At 41.1% G+C, this 24,287-nt stretch overlaps 1 protein-coding gene across 6 annotated transcripts in view; it reads left to right on the top strand.

Annotated features, from left to right (window-relative positions):
• SMOC1 (SPARC related modular calcium binding 1) overlaps positions 1 to 24,287 on the top strand; it is a 133,284-nt gene that overhangs the window by 60,424 nt on the left and 48,573 nt on the right. For all 6 annotated transcript variants that reach the window (XM_074584836.1, XM_074584833.1, XM_074584835.1 and 3 more), the window contains exons 4-5: positions 1,698 to 1,797; positions 3,983 to 4,030. In XM_074584836.1, the coding sequence (XP_074440937.1) occupies positions 1,698 to 1,797; positions 3,983 to 4,030 (148 nt within the window). The remainder of the gene's footprint in view (positions 1 to 1,697; positions 1,798 to 3,982; positions 4,031 to 24,287) is intronic.

Here is a 24,287-nt window from a genome sequence, read left to right as displayed (position 1 = left end):
AGCAATAAGAAATATTTTGCAACTTGATTATTGCTAATCATATCCATAGTGTTTTTGAGTAATTTGCAATCAATTTTGTGATATATTGAGAGAATAAAGATGAAAGTGTGCAGATAGCAGTGACAGTGACTTTGGTAACATGGATACACGAGGTTATTGTTGATTTTTGGCTGCTAAAAGTGAATTTGCCTGAGGCAAAATGATTGATTTGCACTTTAGTAAAACCCAAGATAAACACGTGGTACTGTGTTATAATTGTTCTTAGATCGTGTTTTATGTGATACTCAAAGCCTTTTAAAAAAGGCTGCTGTTAAGTCTCTGAACAAACTCCGCTACCTTAGGGAATCGGAGCCAGCTGTCAGCAAGGGGGAATGACTGGTTTAGCTCTGAAGGATCCCTAATAAAGGGAATGGTACAAACACCTCATCACTCTTCTCTTCTGTGTGGAAAGGACTGGAATGGGAAATTGGCTTCAATGAACTTGTTTGGAAAAAGAGAGAATGGACAGAATTCAATTTACAAGTAAAATAAAAAGGCAGTTTCTGAAGTGATCTCATTTCATGGCTTTTTTTTCAGAAATGTATTGAAGGAGCCATCTCTAGCTTATTGTAATGTAGGCATTTTTATACCATTTCAAGATGCTGGAAGTACTGTTGTGCACACTCATCCACAACTGAAAGTGTGTTTGCTAAAAAGGATTTTGGAACCTGTTAGTATTTACACAGATGCCTGTATGATGATTGTTTACTTTTGTCTCAAGGGAAAGCAAAGGCAGGATGCCTTTGAATTTCATCCAAATGCTGACCACTGTGAAAACTGAGGCAAAGGCTCTATTCTTAAGCTGACTGAAACTATAGTGCCACTGAACTAATATCAGTATAGATGTTACTAAGACCAGTCTGCTAGATCGGGATTTATCTGCTCTTACTTTAGAGGTCCACATCTGAACTGTCATTCTGGTATCCTTCTGTGGTGAAGGAAGAAACTGGGCAATTCTAGATGTTCAGTTCAGAAGTAGAGCTTTAAAGTTAAGCAAGATGAATCTTATGCTGTGTACTTTTTGGCTCATTAGAGCCTTCATCAAATGTTCTTAATACACGTGTCAATACATGAAGAGCAAGCATGTTGGATCTTGCTCCTGCTGCCTAGGTTGACATAGTAACGGGATAGAGCTTAAATTTGTCTGTAGAAGGTTTGTTAACATAATAAGTCACTGTTGCATTTTTCCAGCCACGTTTACTGAACAAAATGCTCCCAAAACACCCACAGATGCTGTCCTCAAGCAGTGGCTGTGGAATTGGGCCAGGGTGGCCTTTCCAAATCCCAGCTGGGATGCAGTGGGACAACTATTTAATGGTAAATAGTACATGGGATTTAGCAGAGGGTGGAATGAGCTGAGACACAACTGCCACATGCCCACACTGAAGTGTTCTCAGATGACTACTTCCAGCTTCTTTTGCCTCCTGTATTGCAGCTAAAGGAGTTGGAGTAGGAGAAATAACCCTTTTCTGGGGAGGGAGGTGAGGGGAGAAAGAAAAGATAATGATATCAAAGATACTCTTCTGTGTGACCTCCTCACTCTGAAGCATGTGTTTGTGATGCGCTTGGGTTGGGACTTCCACTAAGATGCTGGATTGTAATAAAAGTGGTGGGTGATAGTGAGAAATGAAATGCCTGCTCTTTGTTTTATTAAACAGGTGCAGTGCCATACCTACACTGGATACTGCTGGTGTGTGACACCTGATGGCAAGCCTATTAGCGGCTCTTCTGTACAGAACAAAACTCCTGTATGTTCAGGTACTGTGGGAGTGGCTTCAACAAATACTAATTTGATACCTGAAGGGGGTTGGGGAGAATGTGTCTTGTTCAGAGTGCTTAATCTTTTCAGGTGACTTGGCCAGTTTACCCGATTTAACGCTGCGGTTGTGCTTGTATCTCACTGTGTGCTTGCTGGCATCTGAAAGCTGCAAGGGAGCTTGGATTGTGACATGTCCACCCTGCAGTTAGGGTGCAGACTCCTGCAGGGCTCACTGAGAAAAACCACGACAGTAATAGCTTGTGGTAGCTAAGGCGTAAGTTGCCATGTTGCTGTGTACACCAAAACCAGATGGGATAACTTTTTTCCGTGAGCTGTGTTTCAAAGAAGTGGTTCTCGGGCTGTACTGAGTGGGCCATGGAGTCATTTTGCGTGCAGAGCGACTTCAGTTAAACATTTGCTAAGGTGGTTATGTGAGAAACTGGTAGCTGTTGACTACTGACCCCCAAATCTGGGGTCCTGCTACTTTAATGGGTTTGGGTCTTCTGATCTGGGTTGCTCAGTTCCAGAATCTCCATACTTGTGTCATGAGGCTGGGCAGCACTGGGCTCACAAGAGGGAGGTCCAGAGATGGGTTTATTAACTGACATGCTTCTGGGCTCTCAGCCTGACAGTGGTCTGTCGCCTTGTGGTTTAGTGGGCCCAAATCCATCATTTTCTGTACTTAAACCAGAGTGATGTTTTTTGTTTTCTCCCCAGCATTCAATATGGCAGCCCACGACTCAAATGGGATGAGGCTAGGCTCTAGGTTTTCATATGGCCCTGCAGTGTTTGCCCTTTGTATGTGAGCACGACAGCAATCAAACTTTTGGGGTTTTTTTAGTCCTTCTCATCTTATTCAGTGTCCTCTTGGCTGTAGGGCGTTTTGTGGTAATAAGCAAGCATGATGACTTGCATGAGGGTTTGAGTTGAGTGGGAGAACTCTCTGGAAACCAGTGAGTCAATGTAGCTTGAGGGAATGCTTGGTGTTTCACAGGTACGTGGAAAGAAAATAAGATTAATATCCTGTTTTTGTGTAAGGTGAAATGCTGCAATAATTTGGCTTAAACCTTAGACTATTACTTTCTTCCATCATTCCCAGTGTATGGTTTTAGTAGGGCATGTTTTAGAGTCTTGCTGATCTGTTCATTTAGTCTTGAGTTGTTTATAAAATTGTGTTACCAGGAAAGTAACGGCATGGTGTATTGTAGAGACACACAGATGTTACGGCTATGATGACTAATATTGGGTATGTGCTTCCTACTTGTAATTTAGCAGTAGATCTGTCATGAACTGATCTGCAATTAAAAATGCCTGGGAAATAGAGTTTACGTTTAGAGTTTGTCTTGACTGGACTCTTGGGCCTGTCAGAGCTGTCTCCTTTGGAGCTGACTTTTTGATCCATGTTTCCTGAAGGATCAGTAATCAGTGGAACTGTTTAGTAATGGTGCATGGAAGAATCAGTTTCCTGGGAATAAAGCTACTCAAAAAGACCCCAAACTAACTTGTCATAGACTTCTATACACTCAAGTTGTAGTGGAAAACTGTGTGATGAAGCACTAAAGCAAACTGCAGAAACAAGTGTAGAATTATATTATGTGAAGATTATATTATGTGAAGATCTAAGTTATATTAAAAAACCCAAGATGTGTTCTATTCAAGTATATGCTGGATCTCATTCAGTGTCCGTTTTCAAACATCTGGGGATGTGCAGGGGTTGGTTGAAATCCATTTTCTGCAACTTGTCCCAGTTAATCCCTTTCCTTTCGAATACTGCCCCTTGCATTCCCTGCACACTCTCCCCACCTGTTTTTGATTTGTTCTTCCTGACATTTGCAAATGAAATGAGGGACTCTTATTGATCTTTCCTTCTTGCCCTTGGATTTTTTCCAGGTTTCTTACTAGCACACTGTTCTGTTGAGCTCTTTCAAATCACTGGATCCAGCTACTAAAGATTTCTTGTTTACCCTCATCTGGATTTAACATCTTAATGCATAAAACTTCCTTATGCTATCCCAGTTAGTTGAAGCCACAGGCTCTCTGAATCCCAAACTGAGCTGCTGGCAAGTAAAACAGACACTCTGTGGATTGAGGTATTGACTGTATTAATGTGACGTTACATGTTCTGTGTGATCATGCAGCATCTAAAGAGATGTCTTTTTTTTTTTTTTTTCTTCTCCCCTTTAGGTTCTGTAACTGATAAACCATCAAGCCAGGGTAATTCAGGAAGGAAAGGTGAGTGGAGTCCTGTGCTTCCACAACTTGTTTCGTAATAGCAGCTGCCCAGCCAAGTCCCTTGAGATAACTCAGAATCTAGGTTCCTAACCAGCTCTGTGTGTGGGAGGCTTACAAGCCTTTAGACCTCCTCCTTCAGTAGGAGGAATAAGATGGCAGTCTGTTTGTGCACCACCCTGTGGAGTAGAAAATGGTGCACTCTGCTCCATGCTCATCAGCTGAGATGTAGTACATGAAAGCAGAGCGTCCCAAAGGGGCAGCTGGCACAGAATAACCTCTGCTTGTTCACTTTGAAGTTAAATACTGAACATTTCTCAGTAAAATCCCTAGACATTAGGAAGGCTATCAATATGACTAATACGTGGAAGTCAGGAGTGCCAATGTCATGGCTGTGGCCTTATATACATTGAAAGGTGGCTTTTTTTTTTTAACAGAGCATAAAGTGCTCCGGCCAGCAGGAGCGGCACTGGATTATACCCTAGCTGCGCTTGGAAACCACACTCTTTTGTGCATTAGGCGTTGGTCCTCCTTCTTTACATTCCTTTCTTCAATCCTTGCCTTTCCTGAGCAAGACACTAGATGTGTCATTCTTCTCCTGTATGTATTCGTAGCCCTTCTCTGTGTCCTCTGATTTGCATTCGTTGAAATAGTCTTGGGAGGGGTGACCACTGAAGTGTATATTGATGTGCAGTCAAGTTTCTCTAGGCCTTCTCCACACCCTGGTTTTCAACCTTTCTCCCTTCTAGCCCCTGTTCAGAGTCAACTTTTGAGTTTGTCTCCTTATTACAGGAAAGCAGTGCTGAATGCATCCTCACTCCTGCTGGTGAGGATGGAAGGATGTTTCCTTGGGAGAAGCTCCTGTTTTGATATCTGAAGCAGGATTTTTACTGCTAACTCTCTAAAGCAATTATACCTGACACTTCAAAACGCAGGAAAATGCCTACCGTGATGCCAACACTTTAATTTGAAGAACATCTTCTGTGCTGGGACTGTCAATCTAGTCCTGAAAACACTTAAAAGAAATTACAGGTTGCCATGTTGTAAGAGCAGTGATGCATTTTGAGCACATCTATTCTCCAGTCTATTGGTTGTGTATAGTAGCTTAGGAAAAGGTAGGGGGAAGAAAGATGGAAGGAAAACTACTTAGCGAAGACTGAATGCTGAAGCCTGTTTCTTATTTTAGATAAGGATATGTCTCTGTAAACCTGTAATTATGTGTTAATGCATAATTGGCACCTGAATGCATTGTTATCATTTGGTTAATGAAATCATTGCTAGTCTAGCCTGAAGTACAAGCAAATCAAGTAGTTTGTGAAATCTGCATTATTTTTGGGTGGGGGTTATTTGTAGGCTTCCTACCTGAGTAGTACTGGTCTGTTCTTCTAGAATTGGAAGCAGCTGACACTGGATTTCATAAGAAACAGGAACAAAAGAGGAAAACATCTGAACTTGTTTTTTCCACTTCACTCCTTTTGTTAACTCAGAGGTTGGAACATGTTAAAAAAGAGAACTGTAAAAGGAATGAATTAATCTAAAATTTGTAATATAAATTGATTCTCCTTGGTGCTGCCTGTGGCATCCTGTTTCAAGAATGGTACACTTGGTCATGTGGCTGCAGAAACATCCTATGCAGGAGCTGTTGTTGCGGTTTGAGCCAGCATGCTTCAAGAAAACATGTGAATTTTGTCCCCTCCAATTCTGAATCTATTCATATCTGTTGGAAGCCTCCCCCACCACGTTAGCGTTTCTCCATCATGTTAGAAAAATACTTGTGAGCAATTATTAAATAGGTTTTTTAAAATCAAGAGGGCTTTTAGAACCTGAAATAATTTAGTTTAATGATGGACTTAGCATTACTTTTTCAGCTAGTGATGAATGCCCAATCTAAAAATGAATTTGGCTTTATCATCGGTGTTTTTTTTGTGACTTAAGTTACCTTGATTCAAAATTCCCTTATCAGGTCCTGTCGTAAGGAATCATAGAATCATAGGGTTGGAAGGGACCTCTGGAGATGATCTAGTCCAACCCCCCTGCCAGAGCAGGGTCACCTAGAGCAGGTTGCACGGGAACGCATCCAGGCGGGTTTTGAATGTCTCCAGAGACGGAGACTCCACCACCTCTCTGGGCAGCCTGTTCCAGAGCTCTGCCACCCTCAAAGTAAAGAAGTTCCTCCTCATGTTTAGGTGGAACTTCCGATGTTCAAGCTTGTGTCCATTACCTCTTGTCCTCTTGCTGGGCACCACTGAAAAGAGCCTGGCCCCATCCTCCTGACACCCACCCTTTAAGTATTTATAAGTGTTGATGAGATCCCCCCTCAGCCGTCTTTTTTCCAGACTGAAGAGACCCAAATCCCTCAGCCTCTCTTCGTAAGAGAGGTGTTTGAGTCCCCTAATCATCTTGGTAGCTCTCTGCTGCACCCTGTTTCCTTGAAACAGAAAGTCGGAACCAAGAACAGCCTGGCTTCCTTGAAGCAAGGTGGTCGCTGGAGGTCTGGGTTCTCTGAAGACTGGTGGCTAGCCAGCCTGCATATAACCATCCCTTCTAGCTCAGTGTTCAGACTCTTTGCAAGAAGACAAAAAGGGCAGGGTGAGGAGGGGTCCAGCAGGAACTGGGTCAGTGATGATCTTTCTGTTAGACGAACATTTGACGTCACTTTGAGCAACTGCCCTCTGAGTCGGGAGCTTTTGGACTTTTCCCATTTGCACAGCAGACTCCTCTCTCGATCCCTGGATGAGGGTTTCTGAGTCAAAGAGCATTATCTGGCACAGAATAGGTGCTCTCAGGAGGAAAAGGAATAGCTAAGACTCTCAAAAGTGTTTTGTCCCATTCATACAGGAATGTAAAATATGGAGCTAATAAACTTTGTGTGATGCTGGTGCCTTTCAAGTCTTCAGGGCAAAATAGTTTGGTTGTTTTTTTTTTTTTTGGATGGAGGCTGCTCTGCCTTAGTAACAGTGCAGATGGGTAGGCTGAAGCTGTTGGATAATAAATGAAGACTTTACTAGCATATTAGCTCTCCTTTGGAAGAAAGAAATTAATGCTGGAAGGAGAAAAAGGCTGGTTATCTGTAATAAATCTTTCTCCAAATGTTTTGACCTCTTTTCCATCCTGTTTAGCCCTAATTTCTGGGAGTCAATAAGTATTATGGAGTCACCAGAAGATGTGAGGTAACATGCAGTTCCACTCACAGGCTCTGTTACTATTGATGAAAAGAAAATGAAATGGCTTTATGGTCACGTGTCTTGGCATGTAGTGCTAGAAGTGGCTCTCTGGAGCTTTCTGCAGAGAACAGGCAAGAGAGCTGGCAAGAAACCCTTTTTACTTTTAAATCCCATGCTCTGGTTGCCTATGTTTACATTGCTGCGATTGCTGTATGATGCAATGCCAGTTACTCATACAATTTGCCCTGTAAGGTAATTTAAATCAAATTAAATTGGCACCAAACTTAAAACTTTAAAATAGGACATATTGATTTGTTCTGTATCTGAGAAGTGCTCTGTTGCTGGAAGGCAGAGCAGACCTGCACCTGAGGAGATGGAGGCATGAGGTGGAATGGAAACCTGGGTTCTCCAGGACACGCTCAGTGTGTGTCAGATATTTACCACTGTTGTTTCTGTGCTGAATTCAGACTGAAAGTGAAGAACAAATTTCCAGGACCTTTGTCAGGGAATGCAGTTATTCTTGGGTGGAATTACAATATCCAGAACCTGCAGATTTCTATTGCTGTCTGTTCCTTATTCCGGTTTGTAATTTATACAATCCTTTCTCATAAGGAGCTTCTTGCACTAATTTACTCCAGTTGCTGCTTAGTTTGAAAGGCCCGAGAGAGTTGGAAGATGCATGTTGTCCCCTAGAGGGCTGGATCTCCCCCCTCTCTCCCACTGGGAGGTTGTTAATGTTTTAAGAAGCAGTGAAAGGCAGCATTGGAGCCAACATGACTGGATTTCTTCCCTGCCTAAAGAATGCAGAACGTTCCTTTCCAGCCAAAGGGAAATTGTGCCACACGTTTGAAACAAAACAAGCAAACACGAAACAAAACAAAACTTTATTTTCTTTATCTGAGGAATGCTGGGGCTTTAGGAGCTCAAAGCTACAGATTTGGCATATTGCAGCCATGAGTAGTGTCTCTCGCAGTCACTGAGCAGGTTTTAAAAAGTAGACTGGCCAGGAGACAGAGGGATGTAAAAAGCAGCCATGTCATTTCTTATCTCCATAATGTCACTTGGTTTTCCTTCTTAAAATTGGAAACTGAATGAATTAGAAGTGGAGAGACTGGAAATGAGCGAAGAGGAAAAAAAATCTAAATAGGGATGCTGATTCATTAGTGGTTGTTAACTGTTCTGGATGCTACGTGAGAGGTGTTCATACCATTTTTAAATCACCTGAATGAAGGAAATGGGAAAAGAGGCTTGGTTTTATAATCTGGGATTAAAAGATCATGCAAGTACAGGGTAAATATGGGCTGGATAAACTGTCAGTGCCAGTCATGAAAAGTCTTGAGTGGTGTGAACTCCCTTTTTCTTTCATAAAGTCTCTTGCAGTGCATAAAGTTCCAGGCCTGTTTTGGCTTGCTTTGTTTCCCTATTGCAAAAGCCGGCAATAGCATCTGCAGTTCCCTGAACCTGGGACAGGTACAGCGATGTTGGTGAAATGTAAGCTCTGATGGCCCCGCAGAAGGCAAAGTTTGGGCTGAGCTCATTTTACACTTACTGTCTTACATGTAGACATAACTCTTGTATGGAGATGCAAAAAGCTTTGCCCAATGAGTTTGCAGCCTACAAGAAAACACTGAAACAATTGAGGAACCCAAGATGAACAACTTAAAATTCCTGTCAATTAAACATCTAGAATTGGGTTCCTTTTTGTGGGTTTAACTGCGAGAAGTGTGCTTAAAGGCAGGCTTTGTTGCAGGGAAATTCTCTGCTGCAATTGTGAGCAAGTTGGCCCACTCTGTGGCTCTTCCTGCTGGTTTCCAAGAGTCTTACCTCTAGAAAATGTTAATGGCTTAGTTGTGCAGCCAGTAGACTGAGCAATTTGAATCAGTAATGAGCCATTAGCCTGAGTCAGTAATTAGGCTGAGCAGTAAAGGGTGAAGGCTCTCCTCAGGCAAACCCAAGTGGAGGACAGCTTGTGCCGATGTAAATAAATGTAACCATTTGTACATGGAGACCTGGAAGCTTTGTCTGCTGGTGGTAAGAAGTCAGGTGCAGCTGGCACTAATTCATCTGCCGTCTGCCTGCAGGGAGGGGAGCATGCTGCCTCCGCAGTGGTTAGTACGTCTCAGAAGACAGGTAATATCTTGACAAAAATGTCGAGTTGAAATGTGACCCAAACCTGAGACTAGGACTTTAGTCTTCACCTTTTCCGGTTCTTTCTGAATTCAACCTGGTACTGATCAAATCTGAAACAGAGCTGTGCTATTACACAAACCAAGCTTCAATTGAGTGCCCAATTATTACTGTCTCTCCAACCTCATAAATATTGAGAAAATGCTCTGCGATGTCTTTAGCAGCTTGTGGAGGATACAGAAAAGATACAGAAATACTGGATGGCCTTCATCAGTAAGGTGAAAGACAAGAAAGTTAACTGGGGCAGTATGAAGTCAAGTGGTGGTTCTAGCTGGTGAACGCTGTCTTATGATGAATTTCTTGCAGAACATTAGCAGGTACTAAGTCTGCCGTGCTACCCAAACAGTTCTTCTTGATCCCTTATGTTACGTATTTTTCAAGATACGCTAGTTTGTAGGTCTGGGTGAAGGAGAATTTTCATGCAAAAATTGCTTTCTGAACTGTACAACTCTGTCATATAATGTTCCTAGACCAAGGCTGACATGTTTTTGTCAGGTTTTTTCTGGGTAAAATGTACACGTGCATGCAAAGTGTGCACATACCATTTGATGCTTCTGGACAGAGCCGCGTGTGTAGTGGAGCTGTGGGGAAAGTCAGAGTGTGCTATGCATGTCTGCGTCCTGAAAGCAGCAGGTTTGCTCTGTGTGTGCTGTGTGCCAGGTCCTCTGGATGGGCAAAAACTTGATTTGTCCTACCACGCACTGATGGTGACGGTTTCTTAGTCTACCCTGATAAAATTTAACAGGGGGCAGGGAAGCATCTCTGGGAGAAACATGAATGTGTGCTGCTTTTCATGAAACTAGGATAAAAACTCAGGTGACTGAAAAGTAACTGGGAGAGATTAGTGCAACAAAAAACCACTGTCCTGCAAAGGCCTGAGTGGGCTGGGAATAAAAAATTCTGTAGGTGGAATTTGTAGCACATAAGATTTTGGTTAGCTCATATTTATATTTCTGAGCAAACTTAGCGGTGAAATTGAAGTTTGCTTCTGTATTATAAAAATAGTTCTGTAAAAAATACCATTACTTTAATCAGTACGCTTGACAGTTCGTAGATATTCAGAATTCTGTCTGGTTCCTATTGCTAGCTATATGATGTGCATAATCTACAAAATTGTTTATTAAATTACAGTTATATGTAATTATAGAAAGCAAGTGAATTTCATAGGTATGGCAGATTGTAGTTGGCCAATATTAGAGGTTTTGTGAGATAGAGAGAACCCAGCTTTTGACTGGGAGTTGTGATCGATTTTTGTGAGAACAGAGGAATGTAATTTTATAATACTATGGATACTGGGTCACTTTTCCTGAGTAGAGCAATGTTCTAAGAAACACTTAGATATAACTCATAAATCAAACAGGTTTTTGAAATATTAAGGTCTAGAAGAAAAATTCAACCTCAAATTCGCTACATAAACAGTAGAATTAAAAACAATCCTTTTGGGTCCCCACATCACTGACTTGTTTGAAATTGTTTAGTTTTCATCAAGACATTTTTTGTGGGCCTCAGAACATATGTATCAAATTTGAGGCTGAAGAAAGTTTCATAGGCAAATTCTGTTTTAAAGTATATTTTGTTCGATATAATGCAAGAATTCTGCTTTCATCTATAAAGCAACAGTTCTAATCGGTAGGTTAGTCTATATAATATGACTTAATAAAACTGTAGTTTACAAGTGTTATTATAGCAATCTACAGACTACTCATGTCTGTAATGTCTTAAGGACAGCTGTAAAGGTTTTTAAATGATTAAGTCATAGTATTGAGCAGCCTGGTGAGTAAATCTAATAAGCAGACTAACAATTGATTAAGCAACATCTGTTAAGATATTATTAACTGTTTATGTGCTATACACGGATTTCTGGTGTCTGACCAATTACAGCTTGCGGAGAAATGGAATAGTTCTGGGGTCTGTGGGTTGTTTTTGTCATTTAAATACTTCGTAGCTATGTGGCCTCAACACCTTTTCTCTTTTTAAAGAGTAGTTAAAAAAATTCTTCCCATGCTCTTTGAGTGTCTGGATCAGCATGCCAAGATGTTATACTATTACGCTATGTATTCCTCTAGATCCTTTAAAAGAACATTATTATAACTTTGAAATTAATAGTCCTAGACTTCCTGTCTTCTGTAGCTGTTTTTTAAAAATAAACCTGAGGATAAATTGGAGAAATTGCTGGGTTTACAGATAAGTGAAGCTAGAAGTTGTTTTCTTATTTCAGCCTAACATGACCTTATATTGTTTGAGCGTTCACATCCTGCAGAAGAATCTGGACATCTGAACGTTAGTGATTTCAAATCAATGTAATGCACCAGGAAATGTATTTAGTCGTCGGTGCAGGGGCTCTGTTAAGGGAAGTAGTGGAAGTACTTTCCTTTTAACAACTCTGCCCTGTGAGCTCTGTCAAGATCTATATAAGTGAGATAAACTGTGAAATTGTGATGGGAAAGCTTGAATGCATGCAGAGCATGTGTGCTTGTAAGTAAGGTAGGGGGATGCTGGAGAGGCAACCGCAATGTTTGTTCAAGTTCTGGAGACGGCACCTGTGGGAATTAAAACTTCTTTAGAACAGATTTGGGTAGAATAATAGCTTCCCTCCATGCACTCATCTGGATTTTTGTTTCATGTTGACAGCAAGGGGACATGTATTGCAAAGGGCTTAGATAAAGGCAAGGGACGGGAGAAATCTTCCCAACTGACTTAGTTTCTCTGGGCTGTGTCTTTTCTGACTTTGTTCAGAGTTAGAAGCAGTTCTAGCAGTTCAGAGTTCTAAGACTGCTCAGCTTGGTGCTCAAATTCCGATGGGACCTTTAGTTGCTGCAGCAAAGCAATTCTGAAGCGTGAGGACTTGATCGCTTTCATCTTGACTTTTCATGTTCTCACAAATGCACCTTTAAATGGTGATGGTTCTTAAGATCAGTTGTCTTGGGTTCCTTTTGAACAGTCAATCTGTAGATGTCTGGCAGTCTGTAACTTTGAGAAATTACCTTCTCTTAAAAATAGTTTAATTTTGACAATGTTCTGTCACTTGTACCCTGTACAATTTTGAGATGTCCTTTGTTCCATACATACAGATTTCCTTCTGAAGCACGTTAGATCCTTTAGAGGTTCTTCCAGCACTACTCAGTTACCTTGCCTATCTGCCTCCATTCTTTTCTGTTCCTTCCCTCATATAGAAAAACTATTCCTTCAATTTCATAATCAAATACAAAAACTCCTTTAGACTAAATTCAGATCCTAGGGTGAACTAGCTGGAGCAATATAGTTTGCAGAGTTGTGCTTATTCACTAAAGCTCTTAACCTCTACGCTTAATGATCCTGGAGGGGAAAAAACCTGCAGAAACAAGTGGTGAAAAAAACATAGTTAAGTTTTTTCCTTTTCCCTTATTCCTGCAATACAGACATAGCAGCGAGGTATCCATTCTCTTTGCCTGCGAAGAAATGAAAAGGCGTATTGTAAGCTCAAGACTAGTCTGGTTGTCAGCCAGGAATTAGTCCTCTAAAGGAGAAGGGGAGAGGGGCTGGCAAGAGAAGAGGCTGGGCAGGGGGAAGGGGGAGCTGGAAGAAGGAAAGTACACTTTGAGATGGGTTCAGCACACGGGGCTAGAGATGGAAGGGGTCTTGTGCTTCCTCAGCATGCAGGTGTTGGGAGAAAGGAAGGGAGCCTGTGTTCTTATACACGGGCATGTGTCTGGGGGAGCAGGGTCAAAAATTTAGACTATTTACTTAATCCCTTGGAACAGCTTTTTTCTCTTCTGTTTTCTTTTTGTGTTTAACAGACTGCTTTACAGGGTACACGTGTGGTAATTAACACATGCAGCTGTAGGGCTTCAGCCATATGTCTGAATTTCAAATGGCCATTGATCTGGGAAATTTGTTGCCGTCTCCACCCCCCACTTATAGGCTGTATTCCTTGAAGATGTGGGGGAATTTATAGAGTCTTTACCTTGAAGAGACCAGAGCTGGAAGGAGAGATGTGAAAGGGAATGTGTGTGATGTTGGGGGGAGAGGGAAGAGAGATTGTGAAATTCCAGTCACATCCTTCATGCCCCTTGCCCCAGGCCACCTTGTATTTCAGGTAGCTTCTAAAAGGTACCCAAAGATAGGGATCTGATCATTAGTCATATGAAGCTTGCATAACAATCAGTAATATTTTTCCTCATTCAGCAAAGCAGTGTAAGATACGAATCACGATGTCCTTGTGGGCTTTTCAGATGTGCTGCCTTTTCCACAGCTGCAGGTATCTGGCCTCTTACACAGCCTAGAATTGGCAAGGTGGAGCTGATTGTGGACTCTGAGCAGCCTTTCAGGAGAGGTAGTCAAGGAGGGGGTGTTGACAGGGGTGGGGAGGAACAGAATACTTCACATCAAAGCAGAGGCTTCTGAAAAAAGATGTGATATATTGTAGGTAGAATCAAATCGGAGAGGCTAAACTAAACAATCGTACGGTGGTTGTTGCTTTTGCCAACTGTCATCAGGCAGCTGTTGACGGTGCTATAGAGCTTTCTGCAAACTTCTCTCCGAGTTTGGGGCTATGTCAAGTGCTAAAATCTTGCTATGAGATATGGTGTCTTAAGTGAAATATTTCTTTGTGCAGAAACTTTTTTGCTCCCTGTTTTATTTCAAAAGTCACTCAAGGCAGCAAGCCAAATGGAAGATGGTTCAAAATTAAGATACTGTGGTTTAAAATCCTGCAGTATCTATCATACTTCTAGTGCTTAGAGAATGAGATAAAAATGTATTCTTCTACCAAGTTGGAAGTGATAAAAAAGTAAGCCTTGTTTCCTCCACTTCCCCTCCTTCTCAGGAAGAAACTATTGCTGATTCCTTGATCTCATCACTCACTCCACAGTGTAAGTAATGCTGACGCTTTGAGGCGTTTCTGCTCTGGAAAAAAACCCAACAAACGTTCCTAACAGTATGTACTCCAACCCTTGCTGAAGGGGGACTGTGATTTACCCAGCCCTTATAATATTGCTGCTCTGTTTTTTCTGTGTTCTGCCTGTCCTCTCCACTTTCCTGGTGAAGCTTAGTGCCAGGACTGTCTGGAGCAGCCATGTGTATCCTACTGTCTCTTCTGACTCACCACCCTTTTCTTCCTTTATTACTCTGGACAGTGTTCTTTCTTGGAACAAGGTGGCCTAACATATCTTTTGTGGATTGGCATGACCTTTTCCAAATAATTTGGTTGTAGCCTATGTTGATATGCACTTGGGTACAACTTTTTTTACAGAGATGCAGGGCCTAATTCTTCTTTATTCACTGTTTATTACAGCTGTTTGATTTCCTTTCAACTGTTTATCTCCCTGAAGAATAAGGTTATTCCTATTCTTCTGCTCCTCTTCATTACCTTCATCCTTTTCTCTAGAGAAAAAGATTTACAACCATATAATTGCTGGGTTGCATTTACCACATCAAGGCTTTTCTACGCCAGTTGACCTATGAAGGTGTCTGATGGTCAAAATGAGCCTTGGAGACTCAGTTTTGGAATTTAGTGCCGTTCCCAGAGCCAGCTGCCATCGTCCGTTAGGAAATATGTCATGATTCTTCAGTAACCATCAAGTAGTCATGATTTTTGGTAACAGGTAGTTTTTGATGGCTATGTATTATGACCAGTCCCAAAAGCCACCCGGTCCCCTTGGGTTTTTGTAGCTATCTCTCCATTTCTCCTTGGGTATCTGTATCAGCAGGGGAATGTCATTAGACTTTTGAAGTACAGCTAAGTAGACAGCTGAATGAAAAGTATTCTTTACTTCCATAGGGAGCCTCTTTCTTAAGCCTTTAGACTTCAAGGTATTCCATTAGCCTTCTCCTGTGCTGTTGTAGCTGAGCTTTTTACGACACTGAAATTGCTGCAGGTATGTAAGGACAATAGCTGTGCTTAGTAGTGCTTGCATGTTCTTGTTTTTTAGCTGTGCAAAACATTGCTAGTAGCTGTGAAACATCAGTGCTAGGACAGGCAGGCTGCAATCCTGCTTGAAAACTTTACTGGATGACCGGAGCAGAACCTGGAAACTGAGCCGAGGCTCTGACCTTTGCTCTACTTCTCATTCCTCAGCAAGAACTTGAACTAGTATATTTTAACCATGCTCTTTTGGCTGGTGAGGATGGGCTCACAGCTTGTGTGCTACAAAATGCTATGAAATTATCTGCTGTGAAATAAATGGGTTTACATGTAAATGTGTGGCATTTACATGTAGTGTTTCTAGGCAAGCTGTACAGTGGGGCCAATGGAGTCTAGGCCAAAGAGGGATTTTAATGTTGTCTCTGCTGCTGCCTGGCTGACTTCATGAGGTGTATGAAAAATACAAAGGGAGATAAATTCTGACACCATGGGATTGGGAATATGCTCATTTTTCAAGATAAAAGTATTGTATAGTTTATACAGTCATTAAGAAATTACTTTTTTGATTATTATCTCAGCAGGGTGGCAAGAAAAGCGGCAGGATAGAAAAGATGCAGCAATACCAGGGAAATACTGCCTTCTTCCAAAGGATTACGACACGTTGCCTATGAGGGAAGGGAGTAACTTGGCTCAAAGGGAGAAACGGTCAAATCTGATACAGTGGAAATGGTAGATTAACAAAAATACGTATGACGTGCATTTTAGCAGCGCCCTCAAGAGCCTTTGAACGGATGATAAGCAGGTTCTTTAAGTTTTTTTTTCCTTTTTTTGCTTTGTTGGCAATTTGAGTCACTCTGGGAATGAATTGAAGGTTTTGAGTTAAATCAAGACAATTAAAACCATTGCCAAGCTAGATGCCATTCTCTTTGAGGAGGGGACATAACTGAAGGAGATAAGGCTTGGTTCTGTAGGTCAGGGCCGATGACAACAGGGTGTATTTCTAAGTCATACGATGCCACGTGATTTCTGCCTACCTTCACAAATGAAACTGCTGAGAGTAGAGTAGTGTTGGGGGAGGGTGGGATTAACAAGTCTCTGAAGATGGTGGTGGGATACAGGGGACATGCCTTCACAGCTTGAGAGTGATTCCACATTGATGAAAATAAAGCTTTTTGTGCAACTCAAACTGGAGATGGTCTCAGACTACCCTGGCCTTAATTACCTGCTTCTCCTTTTTTGCCAATAAGGTTCAAATCTACCTTGGGCATTTATTTTCCCATTACTTCCAAATCTTTGAAGATACCTGTTTTGCCTTTTGGGTATGAATTTGGCTGTGTAGTCTGAAAATTGTAAAACTGCATAAGGTGAACCTATGTGCAATGACAAGCCTTCTCCATCCAGGCTTCCCTTGCATTTGACCTTAGAAATCCTCTATTAACCAAACTGAAATCTGATCATCTGCTGCTCTGCCCATCTCTTACAGACAAATCGCTTCAATAGAAAAGATGATCTCTGTGTTGGACTTTCGCTGAAAAATGAACTGAAAAGTCTAGTTAAGTTCAAAACAGCAGGGCTGTGTGCAGGTTCCTTGTTCTGAATTACTTCTTTATCCAAGATACTTGAGAGATACTGCTGCTACTTGTACAAAACTCCAAGCCTGCAAAACTGGTTAAGACTGTGGTTTATTGTTCACAATTTGAAGAGAAAATGGCTGAAACCCAAGAAATCTTATTTCACAGGTTACAAGGTTTTGAACCCCTCATTTATTACTCTCTAGAACAAAAGAGAGATCACATAAGCTTGTGGCTCCCTGCTGTCCTCCCAAATTAGTTGATAGCACTATAGTTGGGACCTTAGCTTGAGAAAGGGGAGAGCAAAAGGTGGGTCTCAAGTTTGAATTAGGTGCGTGCTCTAAATGCTGGCTTTGATTATTTTAAGGTTCTTGCTTTGTCTTCTGCTTGGAAGCATGCCCATATACCTGAGGAAAACTATTATTTGGAATGCCGCATTTCTGAGTGGGTTAAAACAACAACTTTTCACAAGTACTGAAGCAAATTTACATCACTAGAAAGTTCACAACCAGCTCAGCTTAATTCTCTGAGCCTTCATGGCTGCTGCTTTTTCCTAGAATAACATGTATGTCTCTCTGCAAAGGCACCAAAATCTGTCAGAGTTTTGACATCAAAGTGATAAAGTATAATGGCTTAGTTTTCAGCCACGTTGTCCTCCATGCAGCAGTACTAGGAAGACTTTTTTTTTTTTTCTTCCTCTCCAGAAAGGTTTCCATAACTTATGAAACAGAGTCAGGTATTTAAGTGGTAATTACCATAGGGCTTGGTTCAACCTGCAAAGTTCAAATCTGAATCTGGATCTGAACTTTCCCAGAGGCAGGGGGTGTGTTTGGACATTGTGTTGGTTTGACCTATTATAGTGGAAGTTCTGAAATGCAGGTCCGGATGTGGTCTGGGATTCTCTATCTTCCCAACTATGAGACATTCAGGGCCACTTGTTTTGTTTAAACTGACTCCTGTTAAATGATACAGAATTGAAATAATATAAAACTGGATCTCATTTTGGGGAAGGTGTCTACAGCATTGTTTCTGAAGGGTAACAATATCTTGCTGTGCCTTTATTTTTCACAAGGAGCTGTGTGAAAGCTATGAAGAATGAGAAGTTAGAGGGCAGGTTTGTTTTGGCTAATTACTGTAGAAGTACCTTGAGATCTTAAGCAGTAAATGAGGACTTTAGATTTTAGAGAGATCCTATCTGAATCTCGGGATTCAATATTTTTAAAGCCACCGAATCCCAAAGACTAGAGCATTGCTATTAATACAGAGTGCTGCTCCAGACCCCTTTTGACACGTTTGCTTTTGAAGGCCCAGTCCCAGGAAGAGGGAGCTCTTTGTTTGCCATCAGAATAAACTCATTGTACACCCAGACAATTAACTCTTCAATCGACTTGCCAGCCTCTGTAAAGCGCTCCAGTCCCCTCTCTGTCTATCTCCAGTTCTATTCAGACACTTAAGCACACCAATGTTTTTTGTTTATTATTCTGAAAAAGTCCTTCACAAGAATAGTGGAGCGGATCAACATTGTCCTCCCAGCAGCATTTATCTCCGGCTGGCAGTGAATGTGTCAATCAGGAATCAAAAAGCCAAACAGAGGAGGCTTTGAATTGTGTCACGGGGGTCAGAGCTACTTCCAGCTGTCTGTGCATGGGATAGGTTTTCTCGCAGGGCAAAGAATTGTGCTGCCATACAAATGCACTGACTACATTGGACCACAAAGTCCTCGGGGTTTGAGTGGCTTTTTCATGTTGATGCACCTGCGAGGGAGATGTGAGGAGGAAGCGGGGGGAACTAATGCCTTCCAGAAGGCGCAGGCGAAGGCTCCTCTCCTATGTGGATGAGGCCTGGAATGCAGTGTTGAAGTAAACACTGTCTGTGTCTGTACTGCATATAGAATAGTTGAAGTAAGAAGGGAAAAATCACTGTAGTGATAGTGCAACTCTACCTTTGCAGTTAAGAGCTCCTAAGCCATGCAGAGGCCTTTCATGTTGAGCACTTATGCACATTTTCACCTTTTTAAGCAAAACTTTTCTGTTTTTTTGGTGTGTGTCCAAGTGTTTGTGGGTTGTTATATCCAAAGGGAGCACATTGTTGCTGTTTCTTAAAATGAAGGCAATAAAGACTGAGAGCTTGCTTTTGCTGATTTGGTTTAAAAAGTTGGGCTTTTTCTTAACAGCTGCTGGATCTTCATGCATAGAAGTGGTTGGAGTTGATCTTAAAGGTCTCTTCCAATCTAAATGATTCTGTGAAAAGGGATGTGAAAACCTGTCAGGGAAACCTATCTGCACTGGTGCATTTCCATATTTCCATTTCAGCTGCTTGGCAAGAAATTATCCTGATTTGGCTGGACTGTAAGAATTTCTTTTTTTTTTTTTCTTTTTCTTTTTTTTTTTTTTCCACGAGTGCTACTTTCTGTGACCAGCAGAAGGAGGGAGGTGATTGTCCCCCTGTACTCAGCACTGGTGAGGCCACACCTTGAGTATTGTGTCCAGTTCTGGGCACCTCAATACGAGAGAGACATCGAGGTGCTGGAGTGAGTGCAGAGGAGGGCAACGAAGCTGGTGAAGGGCCTGGAGAATAAATCTTATGAGGAGCGATTGAAGGAGCTGGGACTGTTTAGTTTGAGGAAGAGGAGGCTGAGGGGAGACCTCATGGATCTCTACAACTACTTGAAAGGACACTGTAGAGAGGTTGGTGCTGGTCTCTTCTCACAGGTAATTAGTGATAGAACAAGAGGGAATGGGTTCAAGCTGCAGCAGGGTAGGTTTAGGCTGGACATTAGGAAAAAATTCTTCACGGAAAGAGTGGTCAGACACTGGAATAGGCTGCCCAGGGAGGTGGTGGAGTCACCATCCCTGAATGTGTTTAAGACTCGTTTAGATGTAGTGTTCAGGGATATGGTGTAAGGGAGAACTTTGTAGAGTGGAGATGATGGTTGGACTCGATGATCCCAAGGGTCTTTTCCAACCTAAATGATTCTATGATTCTGCATTTATACTGGCAATATATGTTTCTGCATAAAAGTTGCATAGACTATTAAATTAATTATGACTTGCTGAAACTGTTTCAGTTGATGTAGGGAAGGATTGCGATTAAGACAACAATTTGCTTCACTCTACGATACTGGAAGAGCCGTGTTTTTGTGTAAGACCCCATGTAGTGCAAACACAGGTTTTGTTGTCTTTTTTCTTAATACTTAAAACAACACGCCCAAGCCTGGGCGTAATACATAGAAATGTCAAACATGTAAAATTGCATCTTGAAGATTCAGGAGCGGCACAGATACGGGGCGTTTGAGTTGAGCTGTCAGGTCTTTGCATCTGACTAGAGTTACTAAAGCCACAGAAAGATGTGTATATGACTTAAGTCCCTGTCCCTCAGGAGTGCTTAAGTCTACAAAAGCTCATCTCCCTACCCATTAGTTTGACAGACTCACTAAGGGTGAGCTTTGCTACATAAAACAAGACATGCTAAGAATTCAGTCATTATCCTGGCTATCCGTGCTCCAAGTTGCCTATTTAGCTTCAGCTCTGTAATGGCTCACTCAAAACCAGATGATGGTAAGTGATGGAACAACTTGACAGCCCCCTCCCAGGGCAGGGCTGTGCACTTAAAATTGTCATCCTCTTATTCTATCAGGCTGACTCAAAATCTGGAAATCCTTGATGTTCAAGATGTAGAGTTACAAAAAAAGACCAGATTTTGTACAAGTCTGAAAGGTTGACCCCATAAACACTAGCGCTCTTTAAAATGGTAGAAATGTTTACGGAGTGTCTCATGGATTCCAGTGATGACACAAAGGTGATGTACTGAAGGTTGAGGTTGCTTAGGAAGAGTATAGAACTTAGTCTGTTAGCATGGTGATGCAGGTATACAGATGACTTTTGCAGCGAGTGTATTGTTTCCTGGGTAAGGATATATGATATGGGAGGTTAATTCTGTCACCTAACTTTCCCTTTTCTTCAGCTTGCATTAGGTGGCTGGAGGCAAGAGAAGTGATTCACAGCAGCAGGAAGTTACTTCACATTTTTCCATAGTAAGTTAGATTTTTTCTATGTCAGGGAGTTTACTTTTCCCCAGACATAACTCAGGTTGCTCATGGCCTCAGTGCCTGTTGTTCAGAGTAAAAAGATCACTTTAACAGTTGTTTTTTGCATGAACTGAATCTCCTTGTCCCTCAGCCCCAGTGTACACTGCAGTCATTCCAGATGTGGATGCTTGCTAGATATTCTGCAAGGATAAGGGTAAGGGAGGGAAGTTGTAGTGGGAGCATAAAAAGCATTTGCCCAGCACTAGCAATAGATCTGAGTTATTGTCAGGTTAACACAACAGAAGCTATTCTTAAGCTTACGAACCTCTGATAGCAGTAGTGCAGGTGGGCTTCTGGCTTGTAGCCATGGTATCTTAATGTGAAAATGGCTTGTGTGGACCTGCCTGTTTCACTGTTAACCAGTGATAAGATAAAAATACCATTTTTAAGTTGACACCAGTTCCGCCAGAAAAATGAGTTCAACTTTTGCAGGTGTAGGAGACTTAGTGGAAAGGAGTTTTATGGCTTTAAAACTATGTCCCATCAGAGGTATTCTGTTGAGTGATGCTGTCTGTATTAGTGGTCGTCGTAGAAAAATAAAGTGTGTATTTATGCTGGGCTGTAAAAATGGAAGAGAAGCATGCCAATGTATTCTTCATCAAGGCTCTGAGAGTATTCTGCAACCAAGGGAAATTATCTCTGATGATTCTCCAGTATGTGAGTTCCTCATCTGGAAGCATTGCCATCTAGAGGGATTAGGAAGCACTTACTTGACCTCTTTGATCCCTCTATTTGTGACATGCTCTGCATGAGGATCTACTCCAGTTACACAGCTTTTTTGATAGCGTGGAATTTAATAGCTTTTTGAAGAAAGGAATAGATCATACTTGATGAACATATTACAATGGCCTTTGTCTCCAAAGTAACAGTATCCTGTACATCTCATGTAATATCACAGGAGATCCCAGGTCTCTCTAATACCTTGTTTTTTCTGTTCTATGTTAAAATGCTTTTTTAAGCAAATACAAAATTTTTGTTCAAAAATTTTTGCACAAAATGTTTGTTCAAAACTTTCAGGTATGTAAAGTAGAACTTATTCCTTGTTTACCAGGAGGAAACAGGCCAGTGGAACAAATGTTCAGTGTGATGAACACTGTGTTGAGCGAGAGGAAAAATCGAATGAGAGTAGACAAGTATTAGGGTTGTTCTGCCCAAAGGGAACAGCAGTGAAACTCTTTGCCATAAGCTAATTTGAAACACTGAGACCTACTGAGAATTCTTCAGTTTAAGAAATAGATTTGGTAGTTTCAGAGTAAGAAGCTAGCAGCTGGGAAGTGAGCATGGTGTTTTTAATAAAGTACAATTTTGTCTCTTATGTGACTATTTCATGACCTTTAAACAAAATAATCAGAAATATCTCTGCTTTTGATTTTTGAAATATGGTGAATGTAATCACAGGGCTCTTGTCTATTGCATTTTTTTCATGTATGTGTGATGAAAGAACTATACTTGCTTGAACAACAGGAGAGTAATTATACTTCCCTCTATTTGCAAAAACCTTAACACTATACTGGGTTCTGCTATAATGTGGACTTCGTGACAATTTGGCCTCAGAAACTCAATGAGGAAATGATTGTGAAGTTCACAACCATTTTACTGAGATGGTCTTAAAAAAAAAACACAGTTCAAAGGTTGGTATTTTTGTTTATCTGCTGCATTTCTTCTGTCACTGTTTAATACCCTTCAGTAGCTTAATGGCTAATTTTATATGAAAACTGCTACAAAATTTGGTTTCTTTAAGAAGAATGTATTTCCTGAACTGTAATTGCTACTGTCTCTGTTCCTCACACCTACACACATGAGCCAAAAAGAAACCCCCTGAACCTGAAGCGTCCCAAGTTCTGCCAAAGTTCACATAATGGTTTGGATAAATAGTGTTGTGGCTCTGATCCACTTCTAATTTTTCTCCATTGTTGGCTTCTGGGTTGCTGCTTTAAATCTGAAAAGCAATTCTGTAATTAGTTGGTGCAGAAGCATTCATGAGAACAATAGGAATAAACTTATTACCATGCTGGCAATTATTTTTTTTAATGCCAGGTCTCTTCCTATTTTATATAACGTAAGAATTATTCACCTTTCCAGTTGTTCTATGAGTATCTTTTGCAGTTTTGGGTTGGTTTCTCAATCTGTAAAGCCAATCATGCTGACTACATACTGCTCATTGCTTCATTACAGCATGAAGTGTCATCCTAAATAAATAAAATGCCATAGCTGTGGTTTCTGGGATCTTGTAGAAGCAGAGCAGCCTATTCTGACAAAAAAGTAAAGACCAACTATTCACTTTTACACAGAGATTTCTTTAAAGGGCAAAATCTTCCTTCTTGTAAATAAAGCAAAATTTGGGAAATATTTCCAAGAACGTTGCTCAAACTTTTAAAGAAAAATACTGCTTATCCATATTACTTCTAACACCCAGTAACAGGAAAACTCAGAACAAGAGTTGGCTGAGAAATGGCAAGTATTTTTTCTTCCAAATATTTTTGCTATGCTTATAATTAAGCATAAAACCAAATACATTGATCAAGAGAGAAAATGACAACAGCATGTCTTGCTTGTTTATGTCAACCTTCTTTACTTCAGTGGATCTCTGAGGTTGAAATGAAAATACCATCAAGTTTTTTCTTTTTGTGAATTAAATTGCTTTCTGTGGAAATGCATAAAATTAATGATCTATGGAAGAGGTCAGGCTTTTGCTCACTTTATAAAACTGCAAATACAGGTATTGGTGGAAAAATACTTTACAAGCCTCTGTTTTCTATCTCTGCCTTTCCTTTCCCCTTCCATTTTTTTTTTTTCAATAAAACCAATATAAGAGAAGGCTGAGGATGGTTATTGCTACTTCTAGGAAAGGCTGTCCGATGCATCTTTCCTCCAAATGGCTACTGCCCTGTGCATCTGATACAGTCGTGGAGATGGTGGCAAGCCTGGCTCTTCTGGCATAGACTTCTCTCTCCAACTGATTTTTGCTGTGCAACTTTCCAGGTTATTGCCAACTTTGCTGATGCCTAGTGTCATCTCTGCCTGTAATACGTGCAAAAATAGTTGTTACAAATTGTAAGTTTCTAAAGCCACTGTATTCCAAAGAGGAGAAAAAAATAAGCAAATCTAGGCTAATCTCATCTTAGTTTACTTCCCAACAATGCTCTACATTCATATCTTGCAATATAACAAAGGACTTTACAGTTTTTTCCAGCTTAGCTTGCCCACAGTTGAAGGTTTTTGCCTCACTTAATGCTATGCCACACAGCACTCCTAGTGCTGTGTAAAAATGCTCCAAGCTGGGGTGTGAAATCCAGATCCCTCTGAGTGCTGAGGAAATTAAACTCAGCCTGAATCCAAGCTGGGCCTGTAGATATGATGGATAGGCATACCAAGCCAAACAGAGTGTAAACTCAACACTTTTCCCTGT

Source organism: Larus michahellis, chromosome 4 (genome assembly GCF_964199755.1).
Source record: "Larus michahellis chromosome 4, bLarMic1.1, whole genome shotgun sequence".
In the NCBI taxonomy this organism is placed as follows: Eukaryota; Metazoa; Chordata; class Aves; order Charadriiformes; family Laridae; genus Larus; species Larus michahellis.
This window is presented reverse-complemented; position numbering and strand designations above follow the sequence as displayed.